Here is a 17,136-nt window from a genome sequence, read left to right as displayed (position 1 = left end):
GACTCCAGCAAAAAGAAATTGCACCATAGTTTTGACCAATAAGTCAACATTTGCTTATAAGTAGATTTATTCTCACATTTATGTAGATAATGATCTGACATTGGAGATGCACAATCTAACTTAAAGAAAGAATAATATATTTTTACATAACCCATCTTGATGCAAATAGACATACACTAGTGATTTTTTTTTTCTTTACAATAACATCATAAATATCATAAGATCATGCACACTCTGTAACGTAACACATATCATGCTTTTATATTTCAATCATCAGACAACAAATTTTCTCTTTTATCAGCCTATTAGTATCCATGGGGATCCATTGGGGGTCCCCGCTACACATGAACCATTCACATTAATAACTTAATTCCAAGGCCGTCCCCATACCCCGTCCAGTATGGGCGCCAAAACCATAAACCTCAATACCCTGTCCGGTATAAGAGTGAAACGGGCTGTCTCCATATCTCGTCCGGTATGAGCGCCAAAACACATAAAGTCTCCATACCCCGTCCGATATGAGAGACCACGTTCCCGGTAGGGTTCCCTATGGATCCGGTCCGTCCACCATCTCCCAGAATATCTAGTTCGGCTGTCGACATTATCCATTCAGATACTTTAGATACTTCAAAGATAGAAATTGATCAAAAACTATGAATAATGCCACGACACATGTGAGGAGATAATTTCGCTTATTAATTTTAACCCTATTATTTTCTGAACTCAGAGATATAATTTTTCTAAAAACTATAAAAAAAAAAAGAATTATTGGGAGGAAAACTATGATGAAATTTAATGATTCGATTAAATAATTAAAAATATTTTTTATAAGAATTTTACATTACTTAGTAAAATTATAATAATCAATTGTTGTATATATATAACATTGATAATTTATACACGTATTTAATGAGGCGAATTAGCAGCAACTAAAGCACAATCCTCCCAGATTTTCTTGCCATTGGCAAGAATTTTAGACCTGTCTCCTTTAATAGTAGGGTCGTCGAGAATTTCCTCAATAAAAGCATCGTGACAGGTTTTATTCATTTCTACGAGTGTCAAACAACAGTCACCGGTAATTGTTCCTATATCAAATAGAGCTGAATAGATCTCATTTCCACAATGTGCAGTCATCTTTGATGCACATCCGTATTTCTCAATCAATTCTTCTTGTGCAAATACATGAGACATTAGCATTAAAGCACTTGTGATAAACAAAATCATATAAAAATAATTTGAGCTGCGTCCTGCCATTGTATTTAATAATTAGCAAAACTCTAGTTTTGTCTACTCTTTGGTTGCTTATGATCTTTCAGATAGTTGCAATTAGTGAGAGAGAAATTCCATTTATACACGACAAGAAAGAACACAATTTATTTTAGCATTAAATTTTTTCAGTTTCTTCTTCAATTTTGATGTTAATTAATTCATTGCATTTAATAATTTCTTATATGTATTAGCATCAATTAATAAGGACTTTTCACATCTTAAGCACAATTATTTCCCTCCATATTGACTTACAACACACACAAGACAAATTGCTAATATATGGACACGTGTATATACGTATTATTTCAACGTTGGAGTTTTTTTTTTTTTTTTTTATATTGGAGTCTTGCACATACAATTTCTTAAATATATTGGAGTCTTGCGCATACAATTTCTTAAATATATTGGAGTTTTGTTCATAGAAAAGGCAGTAACAAGACTAGTGATAGTAGCAAACTCTAGGTTGAAGATGGTCAATTTCAAAATACCAAATGGATTACTAAATGCTTTGGTTAAAGGAACAGTGAAACTCACTGGTGTCATACTTTTATTTTGTACATTATTTAAATAGAAAAATAGAATTTTTAGAAGTAAATAAATATAAAATTAAATGAAAGTTTTTATGTAAAAGTCCAAACCGATACTTGAGATCCCGAGAATATAACCCAGAAGTAGCATAACAAAAATATACTGTAATTTATATTTTAGCATAAGTAATTTAGAATTTGGAGTTACATTCCTTACACAGTTTACTTTAAATGTCCAATAAGATTACGAGAATACCCTTGAAAAACTTAAATGAAATTGACTAATAAAGAAAATAAATGTGATCGACCTCTGCTCAAAACTGGGGAAGCAGAGAGGAAATCTCCTAACTAGTTTTCTTGTTGTTCAGGATCCAGGTCTTGATCGCCGTGATATGAAATTGTTAATAATAAAGGGTGAGCTAAACTAGCTCAGTAAGAATATCGACGACTTACCACTGATCCGAAAAATCAAAGGGCTGTAGAAAACATAAAACAACAAACGGAGTTCGTTCTTAATAAAACTCGTTTAACTGAAAACGTTAATATTTTCTCAACTCGCCTGTAAATTCCTAGATGTCATTTATTAAGGCAAGCATTCGAATAGGAAACTATAAACCAACACTTGCTTGTAAGTAGATTTCCTCTTACATTTATGTAGATAATGATTTGACATTAGAGATGCACAGTCTATCTTAAAGAAAAAATAATATATTTTTACATAATCCATCTAGATGCAAATAGACATATGCTTGTGAATTTCTTTTTTTTTTTTTTTTTTTACGAATCTTCTCGTGACTTTAGACACAATAATAATAGAAACTGGAAAAAAACTATGGATAATACCATGACGCAAGTGAGGAGATAATTTTGCCTATTAATTTCAATTCTATTATTTACTGGACTCGGAGATATAATTTTTCTAAAAACTATGGAAAAAAAAAAGAATTCTTGAGAGCAAAACTATGAAGAAATTTAATGATTCGATTAAATAATTAAAAAAAAATTTATAAGAATTTTACATTATAATAATCAATTGTTGTATATATATAACATGGATAATTTATACACGTATTTAATGAGGCGAATTAGCAGCAACTAAAGCACAATCCTCCCAGATTTTCTTGCCATTGGCAAGAATTTTAGACCTGTCTCCTTTAATAGTAGGGTCGTCGAGAATTTCCTCAACAAAAGCATCGTGACAGGTTTTATTCATTTCTACGAGTGTCAAACAACAGTCACCGGTAATTGTTCCTATATCAAATAGAGCTGAATAGATCTCATTTCCACAATGTGCAGTCATCCTTGATGCACATCCGTATTTCTCAATCAATTATTCTTGCGCAAATACATGAGACATTAGCATTAAAGCACTTGTGATAAACAAAATCATATTAAAATAATTTGAGCTGCGTCCTGCCATTGTATTTAATAATTAGCAAAACTCTAGTTTTGTCTACTCTTTGGTTGCTTATGATCTTTCAGATAGTTGCAATTAGTGAGAGAGAAATTCCATTTATACACGACAAGAAAGAACACAATTTATTTTAGCATTAAATTTTTTCAGTTTCTTCTTCAATTTTGATGTTAATTAATTCATTGCATTTAATAATTTCTTATATGTATTAGCATCAATTAATAAGGACTTTTCACATCTTAAGCACAATTATTTCCCTCCATATTGACTTACAACACACACAAGACAAATTGCTAATATATGGACACGTGTATATACGTATTATTTCAACGTTGGAGTTTTTTTTTTTTTTTTTATATTGGAGTCTTGCACATACAATTTCTTAAATATATTGGAGTCTTGCGCATACAATTTCTTAAATATATTGGAGTCTTGCGCATACAATTTCTTAAATATATTGGAGTTTTGTTCATAGAAAAGGCAGTAACAAGACTAGGGATAGTAGCAAACTCTAGGTTGAAGATGGTCAATTTCAAAATACCAAATGGATTACTAAATGCTTTGGTTAAAGGAACAGTGAAACTCACTGGTGTCATACTTTTATTTTGTACATTATTTAAATAAAAAATTAGAATTTTTAGAAGTAAATAAATATAAAATTAAATGAAAGTTTTTATGTAAAAGTCCAAACCGATACTTGAGATCCCGAGAATGTAACCCATAAGAAGCATAACAAAAATATACTGTAATTTATATTTTAGCATAAGTAATTTAGAATTTGGAGTTATATTCCTTACACAGTTTACTTTAAATGCCCAATAACATTACGGGAATACCCTTGAAAAACTTAAATGAAATTGACTAATAAAGAAAATAAATGTGATCGACCTCTGCTCAAAACTGGGGAAGCAGAGAGGAAATCTCCTAACTAGTTTTCTTGTTGTTCAGGATCCGGGTCTTGATCGCCGTGATATGAAATTGTTAATAATAAATGGTGAGCTAAACTAGCTCAGTAAGAATATCGACGACTTACCACTGATCCGAAAAATCAAAGGGCTGTAGAAAACATAAAACAACAAACGGAGTTCGTTCTTAATAAAACTCGTTTAACTGAAAACGTTAATATTTTCTCAACTCGCCTGTAAATTCCTAGATGTCATTTATTAAGGGAAGCATTCGAATAGGAAACTATAAGCCAACACTTGCTTATAAGTAGATTTCCTCTTACATTTATGTAGATAATGATTTGACATTGGAGATGCACAGTCTATCTTAAAGAAATAATAATATATTTTTACATAATCCATCTAGATGCAAATAGACATGCTTGTGAATTTCTTTTTTTTTTTTTTTTTTACGATTCTTCTCGTGACTTTAGACACATTAATAATAGAAACTGGCCAAAAACTATGGATAATGCCATGACGTAAGTGAGGAGATAATTTCGCCTATTAATTTCAACCCTATTATTTACTGGACTCAGAGATATAATTTTTCTAAAAACTATGAAAAAAAAAAAGAATTCTTGAGAGCAAAACTATGAAGAAATTTAATGATTCGATCCAATAATTAAAAGCATTTTTTATAAGAATTTTACATTACAATAATCAATTATTGTATATATATAACATGGATAACTTATACACGTATTTAATGAGGCGAATTAGCAGCAACTAAAGCACAATCCTCCCAGATTTTCTTGCCATTCGCAAGAATTTTAGACCTGTCTCCTTTAATAGTAGGGTCGTCAAGAATTTCCTCAACAAAAGCATCGTGACAGGTTTTATTCATTTCTACGAGTGTCAAACAACAGTCACCGGTAATTGTTCCTATATCAAATAGAGCTGAATAGATCTCATTTCCACAATGTGCAGTCATCCTTGATGCACATCCGTATTTCTCAATCAATTCTTCTTGCGCAAATACATGAGACATTAGCATTAAAGCACTTGTGATAAACAAAATCATATTAAAATAATTTGAGCTGCGTCCTGCCATTGTATTTAATAATTAGCAAAACTCTAGTTTTGTCTACTCTTTGGTTGCTTATGATCTTTCAGATAGTTGCAATTAGTGAGAGAGAAATTCCATTTATACACGACAAGAAAGAACACAATTTATTTTAGCATTAAATTTTTTCAGTTTCTTCTTCAATTTTAATGTTAATTAATTCATTGCATTTTAATAATTTCTTATATGTATTAGCATCAATTAATAAGGACTTTTCACATCTTAAGCACAAATATTTCCCTCCATATTGACTTACAACACACACAAGACAAATTGCTAATATATGGACACGTGTATATACGTATTATTTCAACTTTGGAGTTTTTTTTTTTTTATATTGGAGTCTTGCGCATACAATTTCTTAAATATATTGGAGTCTTGCGCATACAATTTCTTAAATATATTAGAGTTTTGTTCATAGAAAAGTCAGTAACAAGACTAGTGATAGTAGCAAACTCTAGGTTGAAGATGGTCAATTTCAAAATACCAAATGGATTACTAAATGCTTTGGTTAAAGGAACAGTGAAACTCACTGGTGTCATACTTTTATTTCGTACATTATTTAAATAGAAAATTAGAATTTTTAGAAGTAAATAAATATAAAATTAAATGAAAGTTTTTATGTAAAAGTCCAAACCCATACTTGAGATCCCGAGAATATAACCCAGAAGTAGCATAACATAAATATACTGAAATTTATATTTTAGCATAAGCAATTTAGAGTTTAGGGTTACATTCCTTATACAGTTTACTTTAAATGCCCAATAAGATTACGGGAATACCCTTGAAAAACTTAAATGAAATTGACTAATAAAGAAAATAAATGTGATCGACCTCTGCTCAAAACTGGGGAAGCAGAGAGGAAATCTCCTAACTAGTTTTCTTGTTGTTCAGGATCCGGGTCTTGATCGCCGTGATATGAAATTGTTAATAATAAATGGTGAGCTAAACTAGCTCAGTAAGAATATCGACGACTTACCACCGATCCGAAAAATCAAATGGCTGTAGAAAACATAAAACAACAAACGGAGCTCGTTCTTAATAAAACTCGTTTAACTGAAAACATTAATATTTTCTCAACTCGCCTGTAAATTCCTAGATGTCATTTATTAAGGCAAGCATTCGAATAGGAAACTATAAACCAACACTTGCTTGTAAGTAGATTTCCTCTTACATTTATGTAGATAATGATTTGACATTAGAGATGCACAGTCTATCTTAAAGAAAGAATAATATATTTTTACATAATCCATCTAGATGCAAATAGACATATGCTTGTGAATTTCTTTTTTCTTTTTCTTTTTCTTTTTTTTTTACGAATCTTCTCGTGACTTTAGATACTTTAATGATAGAAATTGACCAAAAACTATGGATAATGCCACGACGCAAGTGAGGAGATAATTTTGCCTATTAATTTCAATTCTATTATTTACTGGACTCGGAGATATAATTTTTCTAAAAACTATGGAAAAAAAAAAGAATTCTTGAGAGCAAAACTATGAAGAAATTTAATGATTCGATCCAATAATTAAAAAAAAATTTATAAGAATTTTACATTATAATAATCAATTGTTGTATATATATAACATGGATAATTTATACACGTATTTAATGAGGCGAATTAGCAGCAACTAAAGCACAATCCTCCCAGATTTTCTTGCCATTCGCAAGAATTTTAGACCTGTCTCCTTTAATAGTAGGGTCGTCGAGAATTTCCTCAACAAAAGCATCGTGACAGGTTTTATTCATTTCTACGAGTGTCAAACAACAGTCACCGGTAATTGTTCCTCTATCAAATAGAGCTGAATAGATCTCATTTCCACAATGTGCAGTCATCCTTGATGCACATCCGTATTTCTCAATCAATTCTTCTTGCGCAAATACATGAGACATTAGCATTAAAGCACTTGTGATAAACAAAATCATATTAAAATAATTTGAGCTGCGTCCTGCCATTGTATTTAATAATTAGCAAAACTCTAGTTTTGTCTACTCTTTGGTTGCTTATGATCTTTCAGATAGTTGCAATTAGTGAGAGAGAAATTCCATTTATACACGACAAGAAAGAACACAATTTATTTTAGCATTAAATTTTTTCAGTTTCTTCTTCAATTTTGATGTTAATTAATTCATTGCATTTAATAATTTCTTATATGTATTAGCATCAATTAATAAGGAATTTTCACATCTTAAGCACAATTATTTCCCTCCATATTGACTTACAACACACACAAGACAAATTGCTAATATATGGACACGTGTATATACGTATTATTTCAACGTTGGAGTTTTTTTTTTATATATATTGGAGTCTTGCGCATACAATTTCTTAAATATATTAGAGTCTTGCGCATATAATTTCTTAAATATATTGGAGTTTTGTTTATAGAAAAGGCAGTAACAAGACTAGTGATAGTAGCAAACTCTAGGTTGAAGATGGTCAATTTCAAAATACCAAATGGATTACTAAATGCTTTGGTTAAAGGAACAGTGAAACTCACTGGTGTCATACTTTTATTTCGTACATTATTTAAATAGAAAATTAGAATTTTTAGAAGTAAATAAATATAAAATTAAATGAAAGTTTTTATGTAAAAGTCCAAACCCATACTTGAGATCCCGAGAATATAACCCAGAAGTAGCATAACAAAAATATACTGAAATTTATATTTTAGCATAAGCAATTTAGAGTTTAGGGTTACATTCCTTACACAGTTTACTTTAAATGTCCAATAAAATTACGGGAATACCCTTGAAAAACTTAAATAAAATTGACTAATAAAGAAAATAAATGTGATCGACCTCTGCTCAAAACAGGAGAACCAGAGAGAAAATCTCCTAACTAGTTTTCTTGTTGTTCAGGATCCGGGTATTGATCGCCGTGATATGAAATTGTTAATAATAAAGGGTGAGCTAAACTAGCTCAGTAAGAATATCGACGACTTACCACCGATCCAAAAAATCAAAGGGCTGTAGAAAACATAAAACAACAAACGGAGCTCGTTCTTAATAAAACTCGTTTAACTGAAAACGTTAATATTTTCTCAACTCGCCTGTAAATTCCTAGATGTCATTTATTAAGGTAAGAATTCGAATAAGAAACTATAAGCCAACACTTTCTTATAAGTAGATTTCCTCTCACATTTATGTAGATAATGATTTGACATTGGAGATGCACAATATATCTTAAAGAAAGAATAATATATTTTTACATAATCCATCTAGATGCAAATAGACATATGCTTGTGAATTTCTTTTTTTTTTTTTTTTTACGAATCTTCTCGTGACTTTAGACACATTAATAATAGAAACTGGCCAAAAACTATGGATAATGCCATAACGCAAGTGAGGAGATAATTTTGCCTATTAATTTTAACCCTATTATTTACTGGACTCAGAGATATAATTTTTCTAAAAACTATGGAAAAAAAAAGAATTCTTGAGAGCAAAACTATGATGAAATTTAATGATTCGATCCAATAAGTAAAAACATTTTTTATAAGAATTTTACATTATAATAATCAATTGTTGTATATATATAACATGGATAATTTATACACGTATTTAATGAGGCGAATTAGCAGCAACTAAAGCACAATCCTCCCAGATTTTCTTGCCATTCGCAAGAATTTTAGACCTGTCTCCTTTAATAGTAGGGTCGTCGAGAATTTCCTCAACAAAAGCATCGTGACAGGTTTTATTCATTTCTACGAGTGTCAAACAACAGTCACCGGTAATTGTTCCTATATCAAATAGAGCTGAATAGATCTCATTTCCACAATGTGCAGTCATCCTTGATGCACATCCGTATTTCTCAATCAATTCTTCTTGCGCAAATACATGAGACATTAGCATTAAAGCACTTGTAATAAACAAAATCATATTAAAATAATTTGAGCTGCGTCCTGCCATTGTATTTAATAATTAGCTGAACTCTAGTTTTGTCTACTCTTTAGTTTCTTATGATCTTTCAGATAGTTGCAATTAGTGAGAGAGAAATTCCATTTATACACGACAAGAAAGAACACAATTTATTTTAGCATTAAAATTTTCAGTTTCTTCTTCAATTTTGATGTTAATTAATTCATTGCATTTAATAATTTCTTATATGTATTAGCATCAATTAATAAGGACTTTTCACATCTTAAGCACAAATATTTCCCTCCATAATGACTTACAACACACACAAGACAAATTGCTAATATATGGACACGTGTATATACGTATTATTTCAACGTCGGAGTTTTTGGAGTTGCTTCTTGCAAAGGTACCATGGTCTTTTGGTTCTTCTCTTCAAAATATGGAAAGAAATTGTAAGCATTTTCTTGTTTTTTAACTCAAATCCTAGTAGCTTTTTTCTTTAAATTCAACATCTCTATTTACAATGATCTTGCCATTGCTTGGATTATACAATTCATACCCTTTTGAGTTTGTATCATACCCAATGGAAATATGTTTGACACTTCGATCATTGAGCTTAGATCTCTTTTGTTGTGGATGAGCATATGCAATACTTCCAAAAACTCACAAATGATTGACATTAGGTTTCATTCTGCTCTATGCTTATTTGGGAGTCATGTCTTTCAAACTTGATGATGGAGATCTATTAGAGAAATACACTGCACAAGAAATTGCTTCAGCCCAAAATTCTTTGGGCATGTTTTTTGTTTTCAACATGCTTCTAGCCATATTAAGAATAATTCTGTCCTTTCTTTTGGCAACTCTATTTTGTCGTAGTGATATTGGAACCGTTAAAGGGTGACGAATTTCATTATATTCACAGAAATTATGGAATTCTTCGAAAGTAAATTCACCTTCTCTATCTGTTCTCAAAGACTTTATTTTACAACTATAATCTTTTTCTACAAGATCTTTGAAAATTTTAAAAGTAACAAAAGTATCTGATTTTTGCTTTAAAAAATATACCCAAGTCTTTCTACTAAAATCATCAACAAATAGTAGAAAGTATTTGTTTTTACCAAATGAGAGTGGATTGATTGGCTCACACACATAGGCATGCACAAGTTGAAGTAGCTTGGTTGCTCTTATAGTAGCTTCTTTTGGGAACTCCTTCTTGAATGCTTTCCAAATAGACATTCTTCACATAATTGATTAGGATGGTTGATTAATGGCATCCCTTTCACCATTTTTTTCTCCCATCGCCTTTAGTGCGCCAAAGTTCAAATGGCCAAATCTCATATGCCAACATCATGTTTTATCTTCCATACTAGCCTTCAAACATCTTGCTTCAATAGTTTTGAGATTCAAGATAAACATTATATTCTTTAACATGTGCACCTTTGTAATCAAATTAGCACTTTCATCTCTAAGCCAAAGACAATAATTTTTCATATGAATTTCATATCCATTTTCAAGAAGTTGGCCCAAACTCAAAATATTACTTCTTAACTTTGACACATAGTAAACATTAGTAATAAGTATATGCCCACCATTTTTTGAAGAGATTAGAATTGTACATTTTTCTTAAATTTAAACTTTTGAAGAGTCTCCAAAAGAAACATTACCATTAATCTTCTCATCAAGCTTCACAAATTTTTCTTTATTGACGCACATGTGATTGCTTGCTCCATTATCCAAGTATAATGAATTATGTATATCACTATTTCCTTCTTTACATGCTAGCAACATAATTGTTTCTTTCTCATCTTGTTTATCATTGACAAAGTTTACTTGTTCGTCCTTCTCATTTAAAGTGTTACGATATTCCCAAGCATAATGTCCATATTTATGACAATTGTAACATTCAATATTTGATTTATTAGAATTTCTATAATTACTTGTTCCTCTTCCTCTTCCTCTTTCACGACCTCTATTTGATGGTTGACTTTTGTCTTCGTTATCGACATCATCTTGAGTTTCATTTCTTTTAAATTCTTGACCATGACCACGACCACGATCTCTACCTCTTCCTCGTCCTCTTTACTTTCCACCATCATTCAAAGATGCCTTTGATTTGAGAACTTGTTCTAAAGACTTTTCTCATCTTCTCTTTATTTTTTCTTCATGAACTCGTAGAGATTCCTCTAATTGTTCAAATGTCAAAATGTTTAGATCATTTGATTCTTCAATGGCACAAACCACATAGTCGAATTTTGGTGGCAATAATCGAAGAATTTTCTACACCACACGAACATCTTTTATCATCTCACCAAATCTCCTCATTTGGCTTACTATAGACTTTACCATTGAGCAAAATTCAACATCCTTCATTTTCAAAGCTTCAAACTCGCATCGTAAAGTTTGGAGTCATACCTTCTTCAACTTGTCAACTCATTGGAGGGAATTCTTCAAAATCTCCCAATCTTGCTTTGCGTTGGTAGCATCGGCCACCTTTAGAAACATAGATTCATCCAAACCTTGATGGATGAGTGCGAGAGCTTGTTGATCCTTCTTATTTGTTCTTGCAAAAGCATCATTCTCATTTTGAGTTAAGGATCCTTCATCTTCGAGTGGAGTAAAGCTTCTTTCTATAATATCCCATACATCTTGTGAGCCAAGTATGGCTTTCATACGAAAACACCAACTCTCATAGTTTTCTTTTGTAAGACTAGAAAATTGGAAAGAAAATAGATTATTGCTAGCCATTTCTAGAATTTTAACAAAAAAACTAAGCTCTGATACCACTTTGTTAGAGATAGGAGGAAGAGATTAGAGAGACTAATGAGAAAACTTAAGATTTTTTATTATGGTTCTTTTTAAAAAACTTCAAGTACATGCCTATTTATAGGCACTATTACAACTACTAGAATTAATTATAACCACTAACAAACATAATAAATCTAATTTATGACTCACAACTTCTACCCAACCTAAAGATATGTATAAACTCTAATTTATGAAGTTCAACTACGGACAAACTAATTAATTATATTCTAATTTATAAATTAATTTTTAACAAATCTCACTCTCAGAAATTCAAGTGATGGGGAAATGAGATCAATTCCAGAGACTCAAGGGTTTGGAAATGGACTGTGTTTGGTTGGGGAAGAAGCGGGAAAGAACCATCCATCCATTTTACACGTGTTTGCACCCACAGATTTTCATAGTGGAGGATGAATTCTAGCCGTTGATCTTTGGTTGCTTATTATCTTTGAGATAGTTGCAATTAGTGAAAGGGAAATTCTATTTATACACGACAAGAAAGAACACAATTTATTTTAGCATTAAATTTTTCAGTTTCTTCTTCAATTTTGATGTTAATTAATTCATTGCATTTAATAATTTCTTATATGTATTAGCATCAATCAATAAGGTCTTTTCACATCTTAAGCACAAATATTTCCCTCCATAATAACTTACAACACACACAAGACAAATTGTTAAGATATGGACACACATGTGTCGGCTAGGGTTTGGTTTTGGTTAGAAGAGAGGTTTAAATACCCTCCCCTCGATATGGGCCGTCTATCCCGGCCCGTGTTGAGCCTCCTAAGCCTTCCAATCGCGTTTATTAAGAAAAAAGATCTGCGTCGTTTAATAGAAGGCATGTGGGCCGTCCGATCTCACTTTTTTGGGAAGTCAATCCAGGTCGTTCGTGCGATCGAGAGTGGCACAAGCCGTTTGATTGCTTGGCATGGGGATCGCCCGCATGGAGCCCGTGCCAGCGTGTCTGCTTTGCGGCGAGTTCTAGCTCACCGCGCTATTGATGTGGTCGTCCTACGTGGCAGTAATTTCTATTTTTGCGATTCGGCCCTTGTTTTTAAACTTTTCCTTCAAATACGCCTTGCTTTTATTTACAATTTTTCTATGTTTTTTAAAATTATTTTCAAACTCATCCAAAATCCATATTTCTAAAAAAAATTTAAAAAAAATTAAAACTAACTATTATTATTATAATTAAAAAAATTAGATTATGTCATCCCGAGCCTAGATTCTGAGGTTCGAGATATTACATTTTATTTTATTTAGAATAAAAAAATATATTTATTCTTTTTGTTATTATCATTCTATCAGTGATAAAAGAAAATAAAAAGAAATTGAAAAAAAGGGAGCTTTTTCTCTTTTTTAAAAAAATAAAAAAGAACATCAAGCCAAAATTTTTAATTGCATTTATTGACAAATTCAATTAAGTTATCTAAAAAAAGGAAGCCCAATTACAAAAACCAAATTTAATGAAAAATTAAACATATTGGGAAGGCAGCTTGACGCTTAAATCCACGTGATAATTACTTGAAACTCATTGTTTACTTGAGAACAAATATTATCTTATATCGACATATATATATATACATTAATTAAAAATAAGATAGAAGTTAACATTTATAATATATTATTCTTTTATAAAGGACATTCTCGTATCCTTATTGGGCATTCTAAATTATTGTGTAAATAATGTAAGCTCTAATGTTTCGCTTCCGTATTCAATTTATGTCTTTATCTCCTTTTAAGTTTCCGGGTCATTACAACAAATATTAAGATGGAAGATCTCTAGCAAGCAACAAACTTATAGAGATGTTGTGAAAGAGTGTTTAGTGTGAAGCTGCGAAAGAGGTTGTGAATCTCTTAACAACCCTACAATTTGTGAAGCTGAAGATGAAGATGATTGAAGAAAAAATATGTAAATTATGAGATAAAGGAAAAGGATGTAGGTGATGAGATGAACGAAAAATATGATTAGATGAAGATGGAAGGAATAAGATAAAGGAGGCGACTCACCTACTATTGGTTGTTGTTATATGTATATTGATAGCATTAAGATGTGGAGTTTAGAGCAGTTAAGTGTTTTAAAGTTTTTAATTTTTCTTATATATTTTTTTATTTTTTAACTAATAAACATGTTGGATTGATTCAAACTAATTTTTTTCAAATTAAACTTGTTGCTATACAAATTTCAAAAAACCACTTCCATCCAATGTGGTTCAATTTGGTTTTGGTTTAAATCCACAATGGTCTATATTAGGAAGGATAGTTTTGACAGGCAATAGATTTTTTGCCACCCTTCAAGATGAAAGAGGATTGAATAATCTTGGATATTATCTCATCTTGTATGTATTATTATAATCTTACATCTCCTAGAATATTTTGAATTTTTTACGTGGCCTTTATATACATCAATTATAACTTTTTTTAACAAGGATGACAAACTGTGATCGGGCATAATTGCAAATTTTGCTTGATTTCTAATTGTGATACGGATTTATTTTTACTTCAATGGTTTACAAAAAAGTACAGTATTACAATAGTAACAAATAATCCACCTTGAAACAAAGAATTCAAAATCAAAGTACTTAAGACTGTAGCATAAAGAAAGTGGATCCATAGTTTTGACCAATGAGCCAACACTTGCTTATAAGTAGATTTACTCTTACAGTTATGTATATAATGATTTGACATTGGAGATGCATAATCTATCTTAAAGAAAGAATAATATATTTTTACATAATCCATCTACATGCAAATAGACATATGCTTGTGAATTTCTTTTTTTTTTTTTTTTTACGAATCTTCTCATAACTTTAGATACTTTAATAATAAAAATTGACCAAAAACTATGGATAATGCCACGACACATGTGAAAAGATAATTTTGCCTATCAATTTCAACCCTATTTTTTTAATGGACTTAGAGATATAATTTTTCTAAAACTTATTAACAAAAACTCTTGAGAGAAAAACTGTGATGAAATTTAATGAATTTTAATGATTCGATTCAATAATTAAAATTATTTTTTATAAGAATTTTACATCACTTAGTAAAATTATATTAATCAGTTGTTGCATATATATATCATAGATAATTTATACACGTATTTAATGAGGTGAATTAGTAGCAATTAAACTACAATCCTCCCATATTTTCTTGCCATTCGCAAGAATTTTAGACCTTTCTCCTTTAATAGTAGGGTCGTCGAGGATTTCCTCAACAAAAGCATCGTGACAGGTTTTATTCATTTCTACGAGTGTCAAACAACAGTCACCAGTAATTGTTCCTCTATCAAACAGAGATGAATAGATCTCATTTCCACAATGTGGAGTCATCCTTGATGTACATTTGTATTTCTCAATCAATTTTTCTTGCGCAAATACATGAGAAATTAGCATTAAAAGACTTGTGATACACAAAATCATATAAAAAGAATTTGAGTTACGTCCTGCTATTGCATTTAATAATTAACTAAACTCTAATTTTATTTACTCTTTGGTCGCTTATTATCTTTTATATGGTTGCAATTGGTGAAAGAGAAAGTCGATTTATACATGACAAGAAAGAACATAATTTATTTTAGCATTAAATTTTTTAGTTTCTTCTTCAATTTTAATGTTAATTAATTCATTGCATTTAATACTTTCTTTTATGTATTAATATCAATTAATAAGGTCTTTTCACATCATAAGCACAAATATTCCCTCCACAATAACTTACAATAGACACAAGACAAATTGCTAATATATGAACACATGTATATATGTATTATTTCAACATTGGAGTTTTGTGCGTGTATCAGTAGTGAACTATAGGTTATAAATAATCAATTTCAAAGTACTAAAAATTTTGGTTAAAAATAACAGTGAAATTCACTAATATCGTACTCTAATTTTGTACATTATTTAAATAAAAAATAAGAAAAAATAAATAAAATTTCAGGATTAAATAAATAAAAAAATTTATTTAATTTACATAAAAAAATAATATACTAAAGGTATCAACTTTCTTATTATCATCGTATCACTAAAAAAAGAAAATAAAAAGAAGTTGAAAAAAGAAGCAATTAAATTTTTAATTGCATTTTCTTAGCAAACCCAATTACATATTTTTCCTCTTCATTTTCTAAAGACAACAACCCAAAAACTTTTTAAAATCCTAATTTCATCCCAAATTTATTCCTTAATAGCAAATCCACCCCATTAAATCCAGTTCATTTAAGCCCATCTAACCAGCCCAAAACCCTTTAAGAGCTTAGCGAAATTCTCAAACCCGTACGCCCATTCGGCCCATCTCATCACCAGGTGAAATGACGTCGTTTTGAACCTTCCTGTTAAAACTTCTTTGTTTCTCGGTCGCAGAACAACACAGAGCTAAAGTAGCAAGAATGCATTAGGAAAGCAAGACAAGCAATCGGTGGCTTAAATTATGAAACGAGTCACATCAACACGTAACGTAAATGACCTGATTGAATATTTGAATGCAAGATCCGACACAAGCAAGCCAAATCTCAAATTCATGATCTATGCAGAACTAATTTTCAGATTTACAGTCAATAAACAACATATGAGAATTCCAAATCTTAAAGCTACGAAAGCTCTGCGACTCCCACCTTCTTCGCCTCACGACCAAACCACAAGCGAAACCCAAATCCAAATCTCAAAGATAAGAAAGCTCTGCGATCCCCCTTACATCAAAACCTATACTTTCAAACACCTTCCCTCGTTCTTGATCCGCTCTTTTCACTAATTTTCCCTACTGCTTCTAAACCCTTGTCAAAAAACCAGGATAATTTGTGCAACGTTCATCGCAATCTCGTTTTCTATCAATTTTTGTCGATTCGATTCAAAAAAATTTAGGGTCAATCTGGGGAAGGTGAGGAACAGAAAAAATGGCGGAACAAGGCGGCACTGTTCCCACTCTTCAGTAAGCTTCTATGTGAACCCACAAAACATTCCCTCCTAATTTCCGCGCGCATGTATAAATACATTGGCGGACTTCAGATTTTTTGCCACCTCCAAGGATGAAAGAGGATTGAATAATCATGGAGATAATTTCTTCTTGTGTGATTTTTAAAATCAATTAATATGAATATCAATGGTTTTGATTCAATAATTAAAAGCCTCGTTAGTTAGAATGTTACATTTTTAAGTAAAAATTATAATAATCAGTTGGTGCTTATATATGACGTAAATAATTCATAAATGTATTTAATAAGGCGAATTTGTAGCAATTAAAGCACAACTCTACCAA

General features: G+C 30.8%; 2 protein-coding genes across 2 annotated transcripts; both read right to left on the bottom strand.

Annotated features, from left to right (window-relative positions):
* Positions 1 to 906: 906 nt before the first annotated feature.
* On the bottom strand, positions 907 to 1,254 carry LOC148266141 (uncharacterized). The gene has a single exon (XM_088220564.1). It carries the CDS (start codon positions 1,252 to 1,254, stop codon positions 907 to 909), a length of 348 nt encoding a protein of 115 aa, XP_088076690.1.
* Positions 1,255 to 4,860: 3,606 nt separating this feature from the next.
* On the bottom strand, positions 4,861 to 5,208 carry LOC148266140 (uncharacterized). Its single transcript, XM_088220562.1, has one exon. The coding sequence runs from the start codon at positions 5,206 to 5,208 to the stop codon at positions 4,861 to 4,863; it is 348 nt and encodes a 115-aa protein (XP_088076688.1).
* Positions 5,209 to 17,136: the final 11,928 nt, after the last annotated feature.

Source organism: Carica papaya, chromosome 5, assembly GCF_054855325.1.
Source record: "Carica papaya isolate Zhongbai chromosome 5, ASM5485532v1, whole genome shotgun sequence".
NCBI lineage: Eukaryota > Viridiplantae > Streptophyta > Magnoliopsida > Brassicales > Caricaceae > Carica > Carica papaya.
The sequence above is the reverse complement of the archived record's forward strand: the minus strand, read 5'-3'. Positions and strand labels throughout refer to the sequence as shown.